Source organism: Pyrgilauda ruficollis, unplaced genomic scaffold (assembly GCF_017590135.1).
Source record: "Pyrgilauda ruficollis isolate IOZ18807 unplaced genomic scaffold, ASM1759013v1 scaffold72, whole genome shotgun sequence".
NCBI lineage: Eukaryota > Metazoa > Chordata > Aves > Passeriformes > Passeridae > Pyrgilauda > Pyrgilauda ruficollis.
The window spans coordinates 344,960-364,978 of NW_024529044.1; the positions used below are offsets into that span (position 1 = coordinate 344,960).

The following is a 20,019-nucleotide window of genomic DNA, read 5'->3' on the forward strand; positions in this document are numbered from 1 at the left end:
GGCGCGGGGCTGGGGCAGCCGCGGCTCCGGGTCCCGCTGTACCCTCCCGGTGCCCCCGAAGCGCCTCGATTTCCCCGGTGTATCCTGATCCCCGGTCTGCCCGTAGCCCTCCGGTGCGTCCCCGGGGACTCCCATCTCCTCCCTGTTCACCCGGGACGCTCCTATGCCGTGTCCCCCCCCACCCCGGTTTTCCCCGGTTCTTCCCCCTGTGTCGTTCCCCCCGGTTCCCGGTTCTCCCCGTGTCCCCCCCACTGGGCCCCCCCGGCGCCCCCCGGGAGCCGCGCTAGCCCCGCCCCTCACACACATAACTGGCTCATTTGCATACGACCGCTCCTTCGCCACGCCATTGGCCCATCCACCCTGCTCGTTAGCATATCTCCCGAGGGGGCGGAGAGGCGCCAGTCCGCGGGGAGCGCGAGCGTCGTCGTTTGCATACAGGCCCCGCCCACGGGGCAGGCCCCGCCCAGGCGGGGTCGGGCCGGGCAGCGACCCTCAGCCATGGCCCGGCCCCGCCGCTGGAACACGGCTCCCGGCCGCGGCCCAGCCCGGCGGAGCGCCCCGGGCAAGGCTCCGGGAAGGGGAGCCAGGCCCTCGGTGGGAGCACGGGGCCTGAAGGCGGGGGCGCGCTCGCTGTTTGTGTTTGTTTGCCTTTAAGCGCTGTGGTTCCCCTCACGCTCCCAGCCCGGCTCTGCAGTGTCGCAGGGCGCTTCCTGACAATAAAACGGGCAGAGGAGGAGGTGACACGGCTGTGCCGCTGTTTGTGTCTCTGCCCCGGCCCTGTCTGTCCCCGTTGGCTGCCGGGCAGGGCCTGCCCGGTCCCTCAGCGGCTGTGGGGCCGTGCTGGGCCCCGGGACCCGGCCGGGCCGGGCTGCGCACTGACCGCAGGCTGCCTGTGTCACCTCTGGTGCCCGTGTGGCTCTGGGCTCTGCTCTGCCCAGCTCATTCTGCTCTGCTCCTATCCCAAACTCCCCTCCCAGTCTCTACCTCAACCTCCCCTGGTGTTCCTGACCAGACAGTTTTCTTTGCTTGGCAGTGGCTGTCAGCAGACAGACAAGTGATTCAGTTGGTGACACATCCTACACAGTCTCCACACTCAGGCCTTCAGTGTTGAACTAGTTTATTTTACCAATGAAGTAGTGCTGGTTTCTATGTTAAAAGACTGGTTGAGTCCTTGACACAGAATTTCCGATTTGTAGCTTGTTGTTAGATTTAGAGCTTACCCCTGAGTTGTGTTTGACAACACACTAATTTTGCCTTGCTGAACAGAGACAGAATCAAGTGCTCAACACGGTTCTGTTGGGGGAAATGTTTCCTAATCCTTTACTTGTTTAAGACCAAATGACCTGGGCCACCAGAATGGCTTTTGGTTTGTTGACAGAGAGAATGTGATGCTAGAAAAGCACACTAAATCGGAATCGAGCTGCTGGAGTCCCCCCAGGGTCAGTTCTTAGCAAACCCCCCTGCACTCCAGCATGGCAGGGTAACAAATCTGGGATCTCCAGCTCTGGAATACTGTAGGAAGAGCATCCAAAGTAGCTGAGGTTCAAAGCTTTTGCTCTCGGAACTGGGGTGGAGGCAGTGTGGAGGAGCCTGTGAAACCCCTGCAGAAGGCAGAGATTTGCTCTGCTGCCTGACTGGACCCAGAGCTACCCTTCCATATGTTTTTGAAGGACTGGATAAAGCTGTGACGATAAAAGGTCACAGCAGGCTGTGCCAGCTGGGAGGTGCCGCTGTCCTGTCACTGCTCACGCTGGGCTCCAGGCACTGGCACAGGCAGCTGCTGCCAGCACTGCTGCTGCATTTGTGTCTGCAGCAGGGACAGGGATGGAGCTCTACACCAGTGCTGGGGTTCCTTAATTATTCTGTATCTGGCAGGGCCTTAGAGAGGGCAGGAGGCTGTAAGGGAGAGCGGTGGCATGGCTGGTGGGAGCTGTACAGGGATCAACAAACAGCTCCTGTGTGTTCATGACTTTGGCTGGGACACTTTGTTGTTCCCAGGAGCTGGTTCAGAGCTGTGTTTGGGTTCAGGATGAGGCTCCTGTTGATAACAGCCTGGTGGTTCAGCTGCTGCTGAGCAATGCTTACACTAAGCCAAGGACTTCTCAGGTCCCAGGCTGCCCAGGCAGCGAGGAGCTGGGAGGGGGCAGAGCCAGGAGAGCTGCCCCAGTGCCCAGAGGGATGTTGCAGAGCACAGGGCATGGTGCTGAAGGAAGCACTGGGGGGATTTGGCCGAGGGGTGAGGGTCACTGCTCAGGGGCTGGCTGGGCATGGCTCAGAGGGTGGTGAGCAAGCACTCTGTGCATCACTGGCTTTGGATATTTATGGTTATTGTCATTTTCATTTTCTTTTTTGTCCTATTTAACTGTGTTTATCTGAACCCACAAGTTTTGCCTTTTTTTCTGATTCTCTTCCCCCATCCAGGGACTTGGAGCAACCTGGTCCAGTGCAAGGTGCAGGGGTGGGACAAGATGAGCTTTAATGTCCCTCCCAACCCAAACCATCCTGCAACCCCACTGGGGGGGTGAGTTTCCAGTTTAACAATTAATTTCCCTCCATTGCAGAGAGAAGAGAAGTGCAGGTCCCTCCAGTCCCTGATGCAGAGGAAGAGGTGAAGGGAGAAGGTACTGCTGGGCCTCCTTCCACCAAAACCACCTGAAACAAAGGAGACAGAGGGCGAGGCACTGATGGACACAGCAAGAGCCCTGCCCAACACCACACCTGACACTGCTGGTGGATCTCCCAGCTCTGCTGAGACACAGAAGGAGGAAGAGGGATCCTCGCTGCTGGAGGATGTCACAGCTACAGGGAACCATGCAGAGCCCTCGGCTCAGCGCGGGGCTGGTGACTCTGCTGAGGTGGCTTCTCCACTGAGGAAGGTGAGGATCCTGCTGGGGAGCAGCTGTGACTTGTTGCTCTCTTGTGTGAAGTGTGGAGGCCGGGCTGCATCCCCCACATCCCTTTGGTCACGTCGGGGAGCTGCTGCCTGGCTTCCTCCAGAAGCTTGCTGTGTTTGCTGATGCTGTGTTGTGCGTGCAGTGCTGGGGGAAACCACAAATTACATGAGTCATCTTAGACACTGCAGCGCTGCTCTGTGCTCCTGCTGAGTAAGTCTTTCTCAAGAGTTATTTGCATTTCACTGGCTGGTCTTGTCCCTCCTCTTCCTGATCATTCTCTGTTAGCCCCCGTGTAGCAGGAAGATGTCGGCACTTGCTGCAGTGGTGGAGGTGACAAAGAGTTTCCCTTTGGCAATGAATAAACAGACATTGTGGTCTTTGTTTTTCTTTTTTTAATAGAAAAGGAAGAAGACTAAAGAAAATAAGTCCATCTCTGGGGAAGAGGACTCTCTGCCTACTCAAAGCACAGCACCAGTTCAAACCACAGAGTTGCCTGACACAGGTGTTACTCCTCAAGAAATCCAATCCCCTGGAGGTGAGGGAGCAAGCCCAGGTGCTGATGGACATGCTGATGCCAGTGGAGACACACCTGGAGGTGACAGGGATTTGGCACACCTGGGGAAGGAAGCTGGCAGCCTGGAGGCTGAAGAGAGGCTGAGTCCTGCAGAGCAGAGCAGCACAGTCAGGGCGGCTGCCCCAGCTCCCAGCACTGCAGCCCCTGGGGAAAAGGCGGGGGATGGAGCAACCCCAGAACACGGAGGAACAGCCAGAGGTGATGTGGAACGGGACAGTGGTGCCCCTGGCCAGCTGCCAGCAGCCACAGCAGGTTCTCAGACCCGGGGCAGCAGCAAGGAGCGGCTGTCAGCAGGGCAGGGGGCGATTCCCTCTGCCGGGGGAGCAGTCCCTAGCAGTCCCAGGCTGCCTCCTGCCAAGGGAGCCCCCCAAAGCAAGCCTGAGGCCAAAACCTCCCCTGGGGCTCTGAGCCTGCAGGCTGGGAAGGAGCCCAAGCAGAAAGGGACCAGTTCCACTGTCAAGGTGAGTGTGAGTGAGCTCTGGTGAGTGTTCCAGTGGGCACAGCTTCCCTTTGCCAGTGTGACTTGCTCATGCTGTCAGTGAGGCTGAGAAGCACCAGGCATACAGGGATGAACTGGGGAGGCTCTAATTTGAATTCTGTTCTCCTACCCAGGAGTCAGTTGCAGCCCAGCTCTCACTGAGGGGTTGCTCAGATGCCCCCAGGACTGGGAGGTATCTCTTCTCCAACCAGCCATGCTCTCTGGGGAGCTCTGGGATCCCCTTGCACGGGGGGATTTTGTGCTTTGCATGTGCCTGTGCTCTGCAGGCCTGGTAAGCTGGAAGTTGCTGTGGTTTCTCTTTCACTTTCTTGATGCCCCATCCTCTGGGACCTGGGGCTCACTGAGCTGGCTGTGTGGCAGTGTGTTTGGGTTGGGCTCTTCTTCCATCCTGGACTGTTTTCCTTAGCCAGTGGCTTCCCTCAGTGAGGGATCAGTTGTTTCCAGTGCTTCCAGGAGGATGAAGCTGGTGGTGCACCAGTGTTGGGGGCAAGATGGGCAGTAGATCAGAAAGTGCTGCACTGTTGATGGATGATGTGAGCATCTTGACTCTGGTGGGCCAGAAGCCCTGGGAACATCAAACAGAAATGTAAGGGAGAAGCAAAAGGGAAATTTGCTTTGTTTAAAGGAAGTCATGCAAGACTGCAGGTGCAAGACTGTGGTTAGGCAGTGTAGCTAAGAAACATGAGTAATGTGGTTATTGTTCAGCAGTGAAAGATTTTACCTAAGGCTGTAAGAGTATATAAACTGAGTTGTAGAAACAATAAATGGCTTCTTGCTTGCACCAGGAGTCCCAATCACTAACACACCAGGAGGAGATGCTGTGCTTCCAGAGTCTCCTGTTTCATTGGGCATTGTTTGTCTCCCTGTTGCAGAATGCAAACACAAAAGAGAAAAATCAGACCCCAGGTGAGAAAATGCCCAGTGTGAGTGAGAAGACAAGTCCAAGCCAAGGAGCCAAGGCTGCCAGGAAGGAGGGTGCTGTGGCTGCAGCAGACAGCCCCAAGAACAAAAAGGAACAAAGGAACCAGAAACCAGTGGAAAATATTAAAGAAAGGTGAGAACAGCCCTGCTGCTCCCCAGCATTCCTCACTAACAGGAGCTGCTGTTATGTGCTCCTGAGGAGGACTCAGGACTCCAGATTGAGGTGCTGGGATTGGGTCAGTACATACAGACATGTGGAAATGGAATTATCTTGAAACTGAGGTGAAGTGGTTGTGCATGACAGAACCAGTGTTGAATGGGAGCTGCAGCATGGGTGATGTGTTGAGCCTGCTTGAGCATCTGATGGACAAAAAAGATTATTCTCTTATTTCTTGCTCTTATGAGCAGTATGTGCTTCACACACACAATGCTTCAGGTGAATAGTGTGAAGAGCTGTTTTGATGTTCTGCTTAATGTGTATGAGCTGGAAGGGGTGGAAAGTGTGGCCATTCCAGGTGACTCTGCTGGGCCAGAGCATCTCCTGCTGCCTTTAGGAGCCCATTTTTCCTTTTTTGCACTGGGCTTTGCACTAGGCCTGCTCAAACATCAGTCTGAGTGAACTGCTGCCAGAGTTAATGGGTCTTGCAGCCACTCAGCTGGTGGCTCGAGTCTGATTTGAGGTCTGCAGTGATTTGTGCAATTAAAAAAACACCAACAGAATCTCTTCTATTCCCCTTCCAATTCTGTCCTGCAGTTCTGTGAGCCGCAATGAGGGTGTTACAGTGCATTTCCATGCAATATTATCCAAAGACTTCAAGCTCAACCCCAATACCCATAAAGTGTTCATCAGGGCTCAGGGCATTCCTTCCTACGCCAACTGGAAGGACAACATCTGTGAGCTGAACTGCACCAGGTGAGTGTTCCCTGCTCTGAGAACGGGATCCCTCTGGGGCCTCAGCCACTCTGCAAGGGATGGCTCTGTGCCCACAGCTGGGGGTTGCAGCAAAGGGTTTCACAGTGGAGAAAACCGTTCTAAAGTGTTCTTGTGAAAGAACAGTCACCATTCCTATTAAAAATGGAGCAGTGCACGAAAAAGGAGGTCTGTAGATCAGCTAACATGTTCTTTACCTGCCTTTGCTGTGTTTGTGTTTCCAAGGCATCTGGAAGAACATGGATACCTCATTGAAGGTGCTGTAACTCTCAGCAGAGAAATCCTGGATGAATACATTCCTTACAAGTACTGGGTGTTCTGTGGGAAGGGGGAGTACGAGTTCATTTACAAGAATTCAGAATCCAGTCAATACGTGAATCGCTGCTTATTGATAAACAGCACACTTCTCAACAATGGAGGTGAGCTCTGCTGGCTGGACCTGCTCCTTGGGCTGATCCCTGCTCTCCTGTGGCCCAGCATTCATGGCAGGCAGCCCTGTCTGAAGCTGGCAGCTCAGTGGGCTGCTGGGGGTATTGCTGAGGCAGCTGGAAGGGAAAAGGCACCTGATTGTAATGGTTGTTTTCCTGTGTTCTCCCTGTGCTGCCGTTCCAGAGTGGCACCAGTACGATGACATCGTGTGTGCAAAACCTTCCAAGTTCAAAAACTTTCGGCAGATCTTTACTTTTGATAAAAACAAGGAAGTGGTGGAAGGGAAGAAAATAGCTGCCAATATTATGTTAGAAAGTATCTTCAGCATTCTTGGAACCTGGAGTCCTGACAATCTGAGGAATTTCTTCTGCCAGCTGAAGCAGTTCCATTATGTTGCAGTAGCCCAGCGGGTGTTTGAAGGCAAGGCAATGCCATGGAGAGAGTTAAACTTTGGCACAGAGCAGGTAATCTCCCTTCTCTTGCACAGAGACAGAAGACATTCTGTTGCTGAACACAAATCTTAATTTTGCTGTTGATCTCGCTGGGTTCATTTTGCTTTTCCAGTCAAAGTTTGGGTACAGAAGCAGTGGGGATCCTTCTGGGGTGGCTGTCACTGACTGCCTTGGGGGCTTCAGTCAAACCTGTGCACCTCAGTGTGGTTCTGAGACCCCATGGGGGTCAGCAGCAGGGCTGTGATGTGATGACTTTGTACCTGAATGGGTTTTGTGTCTGGATATTCATTTCCTAAGCCTTGCCATTAAATTTTGCTGCCTGTTGTTCTGTCACTAACAGCTTCTCTGTACTCATCTCTTGCTCCAAACCTGCCTGCTTTTTGCGAGAAGCTCCTGATCCTGTTCTAAGCAGTGATGCCAGAAAGGCTTCTGTAATTCAAAATTTCTTACTTGACATAACTAGGAAATGTGACAGAAATGACCCATTGTCTTTTTTGGTTCTCGGGGCTGCTCCTTCCTGTCCTGTGGCCTCTCTGGAACTGGCAGAAGATGTTGGCTTCAGAAGAGAAAGGCTAATGCTGTGCTTGGTTTGTTTCTTCTCTTCTTTGTCCCAGGTGAATGATTTGCTGCTAAAATACATGCAGAAAATAGCTCTCCCTTTCCTTGCACCAGAAGCAGCTCCAGAAGACAGAATCATCCAAAGCAAACTGGCTGTGGGGCTCACCATTCTTGTGGTAGTTGAGAACCATTCACTTGCAGTACCTAAAAGTGACCTGGCTGAGCTGTGCAGCCTCTTGTGCTTGGATCAGGTGTCACCACAAGATGTACAGGATGAGATTCATCACATCAAACAGGCTTTTGCAGGAGTTACCAAGTAAGTGCTCCATGTACCTTCTAACCGACCAGGCTGGTGTTGCTTTGATAAAACAACAGGAATCCAACTCTCTACTGCCAGAGAACCAGAGAAAAAGCTATATTTGAAGGTATCTTTGGAGGTCTCAGTTCCAGCCTCCTGCTTGCATCCAGGCAAGGCTGCAGTGCACCATTCCACACTTTTTGGTTGGTTTCCCTGGAGTGCCTGTTTGCCAGGTTGTAATCTGACTGCTTAGCTGGCACTGAATTTGGAGTTCTTCACTCACACAGCTGCAACCATTGCATTTGTTTCTGGAGTCCTTACCTGTGTGGGTGTCACAGGGCTGGGGGGGCTCATGGGGAGACTGTAGCTAAAGGATTGTGTCTTCCCAGTGCTCCAGTAGCAGGATTTGTGCAGAGAGATTCAGTAACATTGCAGCTCTGGCCCTTAAACCTGGGCAGCTACACTCTGCAATGAAGAGTAGATGGAGCTGAAATAATGACCAGAGGTTAATTAAAGGCACATAGGGAGATGGAAAAGTAGCCTCCCACACCCCTAGGGTGTTCTCAAGGCTGGGATAAAGCTGTTCTTTCACTCAGTGTGTTTGTTTTGTTTTTTCTTTTTTTATTTAGCTTGAAGGTCGACCTGACAAACTTGTGCCAGAGGTGCATTGAATGTGACATAGACCAGTGGGTGTGGGTCCTTCCCCTTCTGCATTCCTTTGCTGCTCCCCTGCAGCAGCAGCAGCACGGGCTGGTGGAGGAGGATGCCTGGGCAGGGCTGGAAGGACTTCCATTTGCTGAAATCAGGAGGAAGCAAGATGCGTGAGTTTTCCAGATCTCCCAGTTCCTCCCAGTGCCCTCCCCATCTCTCTTTTTTGTTGTTTTCCCCCTCCCTCATTTTTAAAGAGTATGAAATGTATCATGTTGAGGGAGGATGTTTGGGGTGTTTGGGCACAGCCACACTGGTGGCTCAGAGGTCACTGAGTTAGCCCAGCTGGGCACGGTGTGACCCCTCAAACACAACCCCCCAGTTCTGCCAGCCAGGGAGCAGGTGGGAGCTAAAGCTGCTCCTGTTGTGTAGGGAAAATAAACTCCAGGTCTTGGTCAGACTCTGAATGCTTGTGCTTGGTGGTTTGGTTCTGCTGTGCCACCTCAGGGCCCTGGGGACTCCCACTGATCTCAGCTGCAGGGGCAAAAGCACAGGAATGAGGAGGAGATTCCTATGTGGGCTGCACAAGCTCACAGCCTTTTGTTCGCTGGAATCCTGAAGATTTTGTTTTGTCTCCCCTCCAGAGGCACCCTGCTGGAAAGAATGAGAGAAAAGAAGCACTTGGTGGAATTTGATGGGACTCTGGTCAAGTCCTGGTTCTGTGTGCTGCCCCTGGGGAGCCTGGCTGAGTTCATAAGAGACTTCTCCAGTGACCTGTTAGTTACTCTTCAAGGTGTTCTGTACAGGTTGGAGAATGTTGACCTCTCGTGGAGAAGCTCTCAGGTTTGTCTTCTGGCAGCTTTACCCAGCTCTGGGATGAAGGCTCAAACTGAGCACCACTGAGGGGACTGGGGCTGGCAGCAGGTCACAGCACAAAGAGCTTCAAACCTGGCTAAGAGCAAAAATAGTTGCTATGGAGTCAGAGACTCCTCAGGGGGAGAGTTGGGGGTTTATCTGCAGCAAAAATTGGTGTTGGCATTGATGAGGGGAGGGTGTTCTTAGCTGGATTTGCTCTTGGTTAGTGATGGCAAATATTTCATTCCTGACCTCCTCAGACATGTACTTGAAACTGTTCTTTGCACAGGAGGGTTGGGCAAGGGGCTGCTGGTTTGGGAGATTTTCCTGCTGTTGTGAAAGCTCTTGTATTGCTGTGAGGACAGCAGGAGTAGGACCTTGCAACTAATAATAGATTTGAGACCTCCAAATTGTAAGAAGTACAGGTTGGGTTTGTGCATATAAAAGCTGCCCCAGTATTGGCTCTGACATCCAGTAGCTAAGTTCTGCTATTTTACAGTGTATTTATAAAAATGTTGGAGAAGATGCAAAAGAATAGTGAGTTCCCTCTTCCTCAGCTAATCAGAGTTTCTTCCACAGTTTCATGTTTTTGTGTTTCCATTCTCAGGTAGAGAAGATTCTAAACACAGTGCTGCATGCCTTGGATGAGCCCCCAGCCAGGTAAGTGCAGTGCACCTCTGTGAGAGCATTGTCTGCCTCTGTACCAGGGCTGGGGTCCTGCTTGTGTGCCTTGACATCTCTGTGGAGAAAAGAATCCTGGAGTTCTATCCCATTTTTTAAATCCAGCTGAGGGAGGCAGCTGCCACACAATATTGAATTTGGTGGGGTTTTTACTTTGTTTTTAATTTTTTATTTTTCCTCAGAGCAGAAAATTAACTCTCCCTCTGTGTTGCTGCCCTACAGAGCTCTGGGGGCTCCTTCTTGGCGGTGCTGCTTGTCCTGCTGCCTCAGGCTGCACGAGAGGCTCTGCAAGGCTACCAGGACAGTGAGGTTGTTCCTGATCCCTGCCACTGCTGCCACCCTGATTGCCAAGGTTGCCCAGCTTCAGCCCCCAGCAGTGAGTACCAAGGAACTCTTGGTTTGATACAAGCAAGAAATGTCACAAGTGTGGCACAACACACTGGGTTTAGGTCAGATCCAGTCTCTGTTTGAAGAACTTCACACTCTAAGCAAGACTGTGATACTTTCAGACAGGTGTGGAGTCACCAGATGAGTTTAGTTCTTATTGGAAATAAGGTCAGATGCTCAGGTTTGCTGTGATAAGCTTTGTCTTAAGTCTGGTTATGTTTCCCTTTAAACATTTGTTATCTTTACTTCCTGGAACAAGCTTAAGCACAACCTGCCTGTAAGCAGTGCACTTTCTCAGCCTCTCTGCTCTTTATTCAAGCAGTGCTGAGTCTGTTGCTGGGCTCTTTTGTGTTCTGGGTGTGTTTGGGCCTTCTCTTTAGAAATACTGATGTAAATCAGTTGTCTGTTGCTGTCCTGTTTGAACTGTGTTTATTTTGTTGTCTTCCCCTCTGTGTGGGGCAGGTTCCAGGGGATGCTGTGCAGGAAGTTCCAAAGCTGCTCAGTGGAGCTCTGAGGGAAGCTCAAACCTGGTTCAGAAACGTTTTAAAAGAGAAATTACTGAAGGAGTACCTGGACCACGTGGCCTTCTCTTTGTTCTTTGAACTTCGGGTTTGTCATCTTCTCGTAATGTCAGTACAAAGGGGCTTTACTGTAGCTTAGCCAAGGTCTTGAGTCTGCTGGCTCTTTGCTGGGCTCTGCAGCTGTGGCTGGGTAAGGAATGGGGTGGGAATGGGCAGTATTTGAAGCTCCCCTCCATTCTGCTCATCCTTGGCTGTTCCTAAAGGCATTGCTGGGGTGAGGAGCTGCCCCTTGGTGTTATCTTGCTCCCAGTGTGTCCCACTGGTTGTCCTCAGGCCTTCCAGCAGGCAAAGCTCAGAGCAGCCCTGCCAGTCTGAGCTGCTGTTCCTAGCCTTCCCAAGTTCCAAAGCTGCTCAGTGGAGCTCTGAGGGAAGCTCAAACCTGGTTCAGAAACGTTTTAAAAGAGAAATTACTGAAGGAGTACCTGGACCACGTGGCCTTCTCTTTGTTCTTTGAACTTCGGGTTTGTCATCTTCTCGTAATGTCAGTACAAAGGGGCTTTACTGTAGCTTAGCCAAGGTCTTGAGTCTGCTGGCTCTTTGCTGGGCTCTGCAGCTGTGGCTGGGTAAGGAATGGGGTGGGAATGGGCAGTATTTGAAGCTCCCCTCCATTCTGCTCATCCTTGGCTGTTCCTAAAGGCATTGCTGGGGTGAGGAGCTGCCCCTTGGTGTTGTCTTGTTCCCACTGTGTCCCACTGGTTGTCCTCAGGCCTTCCAGCAGGCAAAGCTCAGAGCAGCCCTGCCAGTCTGAGCTGCTGTTCCTAGCCTTCCCTGGGACAGTTTCCAGCAGCAGGGTGGAAGTGGCTTATCCAAAAGTTTCCTTTAGCAGCGGAGATATTTACACACTGTTTGGGCTTAAAAGCTGCCTTTTGCAGCTCTGGGAGTGCTCCTTTTCCTCAGGATGGAAACATCTGGGAGGGCTGCAGACTGTCTGAGGCGTGTGGGGCATCTCTTCTACATTGTTCTTTTAACTTCCTTTCTCTGTTAAATCTCAGCACTCAGTGGTTTGAGTTGGTTTGCTTGTCCCCTGCAGGCCTGGAATAAGTTTGTGACTATCAGCTTTCCAGATGAGCAGTTCACCCAGACGTGGAGGAACACTTTACTTGCAGATCTGAAGAAAAGAATCCAGCAGGTAGGGGAGACTCCAGGCAGCCTTGGCTGGTGTCCAGAGCAGATGGAGTGACTTGTGCTGTGCTTGGAGCAGGAGCACGTGCAAACCTGGTGGCTTTGGCTGTAACAATTGCCATTGCTGTTATGAACCAGGTTCTGGAGGCTCAGCAGTTGGCCATGACAATGTCCCACACTGTAACCTTGGTCAGAGGCCTGGCTGCAGGTGCTGGTGCTTCAGAGGAATTCCACATTCTGAACAATTGTCACCTCTGTGGTTTTAAGAGCTAGCAAGTGCAAAATAAACACCCAGGGGCTCAGAGAAGCCAAGCTGGTGGCTCTGTTTTCATTCTTTGTGCAGAAATGGTGCTGCTCAGGCTCCCAAATGCACACCAATGTGTGTAAGTCCCTTCCAAACTAACACTGTGTATCTTATCTCTTTTCTACAGCAGTTACACATTGCTTTAAGCCATTGATTTTCACGGTGAAATCAGGAAACAAATGTTTTTTGCTGTGAGCGTGGCTTAGAGAGGTGGATATTAAGTAATCACACACTTTAGATGGAAATCATTAAAATATTTTCCAAGCATTTATTTGTTTGATCTCTCTCCCAGGCTCTCAGAAATGGGCTGATGCTCAGGTTCCTTTTATTGTCTTGTTAGCAACACTGCTTCATGCTGCCAGGAGAAACACTTTGAGCTGATGAGAAATCTCCCTTTTGCCCTTCAGGAGCCTCCAGTGAACCAAATCTTGGTGTACTGCTGTCAGCACCACCACATCACAGAGATGGACTCCTCCATCAGCTGGTGCTTCCAGAACTGTGCTGTAGAGGCTGTACCTGCAGCTTGCCAGGTATTGTGTGTGCCCTGGTAGGTGAAAGGAAAGGTAGGGAAGGGAGGAGAAAGAAAAGTGGAATTCCACAGCAATTCTGTTGCACAGGGATGATGTGCCTTGTGGTGGAAAGGGAAGGTGGATGTTGCTTGAGTTGCTGTGGATTGTTTGTTAAACCAACCACAAAAAATCACAAGAAATCAGGAAATGAGGTCCGTGAGGAATATTTGTAACGTGTTTCCACCGTGAGCTCTGGTGTCAGTTGTGTCACAGGGCTGGTTGGGAAGGCACAGACACAGTGGCACCCCAGAGTCTGACCCACCCCTGCCCTCTCTGTGTGCCCTGGCAGATGCAGAGCAATCTCCTGGAGCAGATCTCTGCCTACAACATGGGCCAGTTCAGCCAGCTCGTGTCTGCTGTCATAGTGAAGTCGTGGCCAGTCAGGGCTGGGCAGTCTGAGGACAATTTTGATACGATTCTGCACCACCTGCTCACGTGGCCTGACATCAAACAAATCTTCAGCTTTAATGGTGGGTCTGTAGTTGGGTTTTAGGAGGCCCTGAGAAGCTTTTCTCTGCCTCACTGCTGCCACTGCACAGAGCAGCAGAGCGAAATTGTCCTGCTCTTGTTTTAGTGCCTATCTCAAAGCTTGAACTATTCAGCTTGGGTTTGGAGAGGGAAGGCCAAGGAAGAGGGAGCCACTATTCCTCTTGTGCTGATCCACTGCAGCTTCCTCAGGATTTGTGGATCATAGCTTCTTTCTCTGAGAAGTTCTCACAAGTTATTGGCACACAAAAATGCCAAAGAGTTGGCCAAGTGAATGGATCCCAATGGCTTTTGTTTGCCCCACAGGGTTTGGGTCTGGGCTCTCCATGGGAAGTTTCCATATGCTGAGAAATCAGGAAATGAGGTCCGTGAGGAATATTTGTAACGTGTTTCCACCGTGAGCTCTGGTGTCAGTTGTGTCACAGGGCTGGTTGGGAAGGCACAGACACAGTGGCACCCCAGAGTCTGACCCACCCCTGCCCTCTCTGTGTGCCCTGGCAGATGCAGAGCAATCTCCTGGAGCAGATCTCTGCCTACAACATGGGCCAGTTCAGCCAGCTCGTGTCTGCTGTCATAGTGAAGTCGTGGCCAGTCAGGGCTGGGCAGTCTGAGGACAATTTTGATACGATTCTGCACCACCTGCTCACGTGGCCTGACATCAAACAAATCTTCAGCTTTAATGGTAGGTCTGTAGTTGGGTTTTAGGAGGCCCTGAGAAGCTTTTCTCTGCCTCACTGCTGCCACTGCACAGAGCAGCAGAGCGAAATTGTCCTGCTCTTGTTTTAGTGCCTATCTCAAAGCTTGAACTATTCAGCTTGGGTTTGGAGAGGGAAGGCCAAGGAAGAGGGAGCCACTATTCCTCTTGTGCTGATCCACTGCAGCTTCCTCAGGATTTGTGGATCATAGCTTCTTTCTCTGAGAAGTTCTCACAAGTTATTGGCACACAAAAATGCCAAAGAGTTGGCCAAGTGAATGGATCCCAATGGCTTTTGTTTGCCCCACAGGGTTTGGGTCTGGGCTCTCCATGGGAAGTTTCCATATGCTGTCCTGAGAATCCTGGCTTTGTTCAAAAAGACATGAGGGGTTGGAGGGTGGTGTGAGTCCACAGGCTGTTGGGTGGGGTTCAGTAGGAAATGGAAGGACTCTGTGCCATGCCATGGAAAAGTTCCTGATTCTGCCTGTTGTTTGGATCTTTGTGTCTGGAACAGGAACAAACAGAAACCTGCTGGACAAGCTCACAGATGAAGCAAAGGATGTCATGGCCATAGCAGAGTCTGTGCTTACGAGTGTCACCGACGACATGCACAGCGGCTGCATCCTTGTGAAACACCTGGAGGAGGTTTTCCAGCACGAGGAACAGTTCCTCTGCATTTGGGAGACAAGTAAGAGATGGGTTCAAAGGAGCATGGTTGGCTGACAGCATCACTGTGGTGATGCTGGCCTGCTCAGCAGGGGCTGCAGGGATTTGGGATGCTCAGGTGGTGTTGCAGGGGTTGGGAATGCTCAGGAAGTGTTGCAGCAGTTTGGAGTGCTGTTCCTTGGCCTAGGCAGGGAGCTGCCACCTCCAGTTTGTGTTGTCACTGCAGGGTTTGTGGCTCTGCAGTTCCCAGCCTGAGCTGGGATGCAGGGCTTGGGAAGTATCTGGTTTGTGATTACAGGTGAGTTTTCTTTCAGAGCACCAGCAACGACCAAGGGAGGAAAAGGAACTGCTCCAGAGAAGCCTGAAAGAACTGCTGGCATTGAGGCATGAAGAAGTCACACAGCTCAGAAGAGAGGAAAAAGCAGTGGGAACCTTCCTGAGCATGTGCAGGAAGGTGCAGAAGTCTGTGAGAGGTAGAGTTCTGAGGGAGCAGTCTGAAAGTGGCAACTCCAGAAAAGAAGCATTTTCCTTTAAAATCTCTTGGCTTTCGGAGCAGGTTTGATTCTAAGCTCCAAATTGAGGGTGAGGAGGGGTGGGGGAAGTAAACCCAGAGCACTGAGGGGATCAAGTGAGTGCTTGTGCATCAAATGACACTTGCAGGGGTCCACCTGCCTGGTAGCGTTTTGTGGCTTGGGGGATGGGATGAAGTGAGCTGGAGGCAGGCTGTACCAGCTGATCTCCCTCTGACCTGTCTCTTGTTTACAGTGAATGTAGGTGAAGTGGAATTTCAACACTCAAAAGATCTTCGCTCAAAAAGACTGAATCAAGTGGTGGTGGTGGGAAGGAAGCCCCTGCAGACCTTCTACAGCCTGAGCCCAGAGCTGAAAGAGTTTGTCCACAAAATGCATGCTTTTAAGGACAGCGTGATACTCCAGCAGTTCTGGGAGGAAGCAGCACAGAAGGCAGGAGAGAAGTATGTGAGTGACAGTCCAGAGGAGGATGAGGATGAGGAGGACGAGGAGGAGATTGCTCCTGAGCTGGACCTTGATGATGTTTTGAACAGCATGATCCGCCCTTGCTTTGACAGCTATGTGATGCTGTATGATGATCTCAGATCAGGAAATCTCACACTTTCTGCAGTGGATAGAATTTTCCAGGAGTTCACAAATCATCCTGAAGATCTCAGGGCGGAGCTGAACACCATCTGTGGGCTTTGGCCTGCAGAGGACAGAGGCTGGGTTGACCAGCGAGTCCAGCAGATCCAGCAATACCATGAAATGCATTTAACCTTTGATGCTGCCAAGATCATTGCCCATGTCAAAGAGAGTTTAGGCCTCTCTGGTGACTTCAGTATCCTGGAAAACTTGTTGCATATAGTAAGTATCCCTGATTTTGGCTCTGTACAGTCAGGATGTTGACTAAATTTGAACCTTCCCACAAGTCTACCCCAGTTTTTCAAGAGCCATTCCTTGAACCAAAATGCTTATTTGAGGTAAAAATCAAATGTTCCAAGTGCTTTTGTGTAGTCATTCCTTAAAGGGAGGTGATGATACTGCTCTGTTGGGATGTTGGTTTGCAGAGGGCTTTCCTTTCCCTGCTGCAGAACCAGTGGCATTTCCCAATTCCAGACTCAGTGAGTATTTGCACCACTTGCTTTCCAGACAGAAAAGCTTGAATCCTACAAGACCCAGAAGCTGGATTCCATCAGCCCTGAGCTTGTGCAAGCCAAGAAGCTGCTGCAGGGGATCACTGTGCCCCGCCGTGGCTGTCTGAGGGAGCTGGCCCAGCAGAAGGAGTTTGTCTGCTGGGTCAGAGAAGCACTGAAAGGTGTGTGCTGCTCATCCAGGAATTAGAGACTACGAGAAGGGATGGCAGCTCGTGTGGGGGCAGAAGGAACACCGAATCCCTGACTCATCTGCTTTGTGCCTTGGCAGCTTCTGGTGTTGAGAGTTACATCTCTGATGGGTTCTGGTGTGGAATGTGTTATGAGGACATTTTAAACGTGCCCATGCACTGCTGCAGCACACAGAGACCACCCTGCTGGGAGCTGGGCTGGGCCTGGAGGGCTTCAGCAGCTGCTGCTGCTCAGTTCAGACCTGTTGTTTCAGGGAATGGAGTTGTGTGTCTGCCAACTGAGCTGTCAGGCCTGCACAGACACCCTCACTTGCACACACCCCCCAGGCACTGCTCCCGTCCTGGCTGGGGCTCTGGGGACCTATGGGGATCCATGGATGGATGGATGGCCAGGGAGAGCTGATGGGGACAGGGCAGTTCCACAGGAGCTGCTGTTGAAAGCATTCTCCTTGCATTTCCTGTCGAGGGTGGTGATGAGGGCTGGTGTCCGAGCTGCTGTTGCTCACTCCCGTGTTGCCTTGTTTCAGACATAAATGAGCTGAAGGTGTTTGTTGACCTGGCCTCCATCTCGGCGGGGGAGAACGACATGGACGTGGACCGTGTGGCCTGTTTCCACGGCGCTGTGCACGGCTACTCCTCCCTGCTCTACGAGCTCCGCCAGGACTCGGGCTTCAAGGACTTCATGAGCTGCTTGCCAAAGCTGTGGCGAGCCCTGGACAGCGATGAGACCCTCCCTGAGAAACTGGTGAGTTCTGCTGGAGCAGGGCCTCTGCATCCTCCTGCCTTTCTGCCTTCCAGAAGTGGCTGGAAGGTGGGTTGCACTGGGCAAATGGCACCTGTGTAGGGGCATCACTGCAGCTCTTATTATTGAAGGAAAACCAGCTGATGTTCCTGCGGCACAAAGATTCACTGCAGCAGCTGTAGCTGGTGTAGCACAGGTTTCTCCAGGGCACTGTGAGGCTTTCCAGTGTGATGTGGTGTGGCTTGGCTCCTGCAAGTTTGATGGTGGGGAAGAGGAGAGGCAAATGCCTGGGACCTCTTACCCTTTGGCAGCAGGGCCTGCTTCTGCAGCAAGAGGTGTTGAAGCTTTCTTCAGCCTCCCGTGGAGTGGGTAAGGAAGAGCTGTGCAGAAAGAGCAGGCTGAAACCAGTACTCATTCCTTTCTTCCTTCTCCATCACTAAACTCTTGTGCCAGCCCAAGCTGTTGGTCCTAGTCAGGTGTGAGCAGGGATCAGATTTCACAGCAGTCGAGGCAGTGCGGTGTCTCCTCTCCCCACAGCGCGCCTCGGCTCAGCACCTGGAGTGGCTGAAGACAGTGAAGGAGAGCCATGGCTCTGTGGAGCTGTCCTCACTGTCCCTGGCAGCTGCCATCAACAGCAGAGGGGTCTATGTGCTGAGGGCACCAGCTGATGGCCAAAAGGTGAGGCTGAGGTCACTCAGCTCCTGCTGCCCCTCCTGCCTGGGGGCTGCTGCCCTGGCCTCGGGCAGAGCCTCAGCCCCAGCCATGCTGACAGCTCCTGCTCTTGGCAGGTCTCCTTGGACAGTGTCGTGCGCTTCACCCTCCCAGGGAGCTCGGGGGACACTGAGGCCTCCTGGAAGTACTCGCTGGCAGAGCTCCGTGAGCTGCAGAACAAACTGATGCTCATGTCAGCCAAGGGAGAGCAAGGTCTGGAGGTGGAGAGGTTCTCTGAGGTCAGATTCCAAACCCAGGGGGTTACTGGTGTTGGGGCCAGGGCTGGATTTTCCCTTGAGTATAAGCTTTTAAGGCTGTGCTTGACAGTGGAGTTGCTGGGGTGGTGGTCACAGGCACATGGGTGTTTCTGCCTTTGGTTCCTTGCTAAGGTGGAACTAAGCTGGAGACAGAACAGTGAACTGGTGGCCATATCCTCTGGCTGCACTGGGGATTGTCCTGGCTGGCAGCATCACTGTAATTTTATAGCAAACTGGGAGTTCCTTACTGGTTTCCTGGGGCTGCTGCTGTAAAAAAGTCACAGAGAGTCTGTGGCTGCTGTACAAGGCCTGACACACCTTGGGGCCAAAGACTCTCTTCATTGAATATCTTTCCAGTGGTTTTGTGGCTGAAACTTGTAAATCAGCTTGTTTCTCTGTCCTCTGTCCTCACACAGGTCTTTTCCAATGTCCAGAGACTTGCCCAGGCCTTTATAGACCTTCACTCAGCTGGGAACATGCTTTTCCGCTCCTGGCTCGCCCAGGTGTATTGTTCACCCCACAAAGAATCCTGTGTTTTTATAGACTTCTCCCTGGGCCCCATCCCAGTGCTGGAAGGGCAAGGGGATATGGCAGCTGTGCTCCCAGCCCTCTGCAAGACCATGGAGAGCTTCCTGGAGAGTTGGAAAAGCTTCATGAATGCCAAGCGATGTGAGCATTTCTATCTGAACTACTACAGTGCGGAGCAGCTGGTGTACCTGTGCTCAGAGCTGGGCCAGGGCAGCCCCAGCCAGGCTGCCCTCATGATGCTCTCCTTCCTCAACCCCCACTGCACTGAGCAGGGCGTCCTCACAGCCCTTGGGAGCCAGGGGCCTCCCAGCTCAGGCCAGGCTGTTTCTGACTTCCAAGTGCTGCTGGATGGGGAGAGGGACCTGAGCGCCCGGCTGGAGCGCATCTGGGAGTGCTACATGAGCAACATGGGCTCCTTCCTCCCCAACTGCCTGGACATGGACACACTGGGCGTGTGGCTGAAGAACCTGGCCAGCAGTGGCAGGGAATCTGTCACCAGAGACTTCCCTGACGACCTGCTCTGTGTGGGCCAGCCCAACCTCATCACCTGCCCTCGCTCTGAGGTGCTCAGCTCTGCCCTGGCCATTTACATGAACAGCCCCAAGGAGCCCCTTCCCACCTTCGATGAGGTGCTGCTGTGCACGCCCCAGACCAGTGCAGAGCAGGTGGGGCTGTTCCTGCGCCGGTGCCTCATTCCCTGCCAGGGAGGGAACAAGATCTACACGATGCTTTATGCGGATGAGCTGAGCTACGACGTCAGCTGCAGGGCAGAGGAGCTGTTCCAGCACCTGAAGTGCTACAGCAGCTCCTACAGGCTCATCATCCTGTGCAGCTGCGAGCGGGACACCAGCTACCTGCTCTCTGCCTTCAGCCACTACAAGGTGCACATGATTCCCCAGAGGTCACAGGAAGATATCCAGCAGTACCTGCAGCACCACTTCCGAGTGGCTCAGCCCTCTGACTCGGCTGCGGCCGTGTTCAAGGAGCACATGTGTGTTGGGATTGTGTCCTCCAAAAGAGCTGGCATGGGTAAGATGGCATGTGCAGAGTGGGCTCTGCTGAGAGCTCAAAACCAGGGTGGGGTTCACCTTGCCAGCTTTTGTGTCCAAGATTTAAGTATCTTGGTCAAAAAGAGCAATTCAGGCTGGTCAGTACAGGGAGGTGAAAGCTCAAAGTCGCCTTGTCCTCTGGTTTGACTTTAGAAACAAGCACAAAATAGAATAGATTCAAGTCCTAATAAAGAGCAAAGCTTCTCTCAGGCAGTGGAAGGAAAACAAACCATGTGGATAACAAGAGCAATGTGTTGGATTCCAGGCTCCAGCTGCTCAAACCAGATTTAGACTTTCTTCTGGAATGCCTTTTAGGATCCCTTCAACGT

General features: G+C 52.2%; 1 protein-coding gene across 1 annotated transcript in view; it reads left to right on the forward strand.

The window, feature by feature from the left end:
• Positions 1 to 20,019, forward strand: part of RNF213 (ring finger protein 213) — a 47,928-nt gene that overhangs the window by 173 nt on the left and 27,736 nt on the right. The window contains exons 2-25 of the mRNA XM_041485671.1: positions 2,562 to 2,876; positions 3,294 to 3,929; positions 4,840 to 5,021; positions 5,643 to 5,801; positions 6,045 to 6,238; positions 6,432 to 6,712; positions 7,315 to 7,574; positions 8,186 to 8,377; positions 8,849 to 9,047; positions 9,667 to 9,719; positions 9,963 to 10,116; positions 10,590 to 10,736; positions 11,739 to 11,837; positions 12,542 to 12,664; positions 12,993 to 13,181; positions 13,691 to 13,871; positions 14,398 to 14,571; positions 14,864 to 15,022; positions 15,315 to 15,925; positions 16,211 to 16,376; positions 16,931 to 17,148; positions 17,683 to 17,823; positions 17,934 to 18,095; positions 18,530 to 19,670. Of these exons, the coding sequence (XP_041341605.1) occupies positions 2,685 to 2,876; positions 3,294 to 3,929; positions 4,840 to 5,021; positions 5,643 to 5,801; positions 6,045 to 6,238; positions 6,432 to 6,712; positions 7,315 to 7,574; positions 8,186 to 8,377; positions 8,849 to 9,047; positions 9,667 to 9,719; positions 9,963 to 10,116; positions 10,590 to 10,736; positions 11,739 to 11,837; positions 12,542 to 12,664; positions 12,993 to 13,181; positions 13,691 to 13,871; positions 14,398 to 14,571; positions 14,864 to 15,022; positions 15,315 to 15,925; positions 16,211 to 16,376; positions 16,931 to 17,148; positions 17,683 to 17,823; positions 17,934 to 18,095; positions 18,530 to 19,670 (6,013 nt within the window). The 5' untranslated portion in view covers positions 2,562 to 2,684. The remainder of the gene's footprint in view (positions 1 to 2,561; positions 2,877 to 3,293; positions 3,930 to 4,839; positions 5,022 to 5,642; positions 5,802 to 6,044; positions 6,239 to 6,431; positions 6,713 to 7,314; positions 7,575 to 8,185; positions 8,378 to 8,848; positions 9,048 to 9,666; positions 9,720 to 9,962; positions 10,117 to 10,589; positions 10,737 to 11,738; positions 11,838 to 12,541; positions 12,665 to 12,992; positions 13,182 to 13,690; positions 13,872 to 14,397; positions 14,572 to 14,863; positions 15,023 to 15,314; positions 15,926 to 16,210; positions 16,377 to 16,930; positions 17,149 to 17,682; positions 17,824 to 17,933; positions 18,096 to 18,529; positions 19,671 to 20,019) is intronic.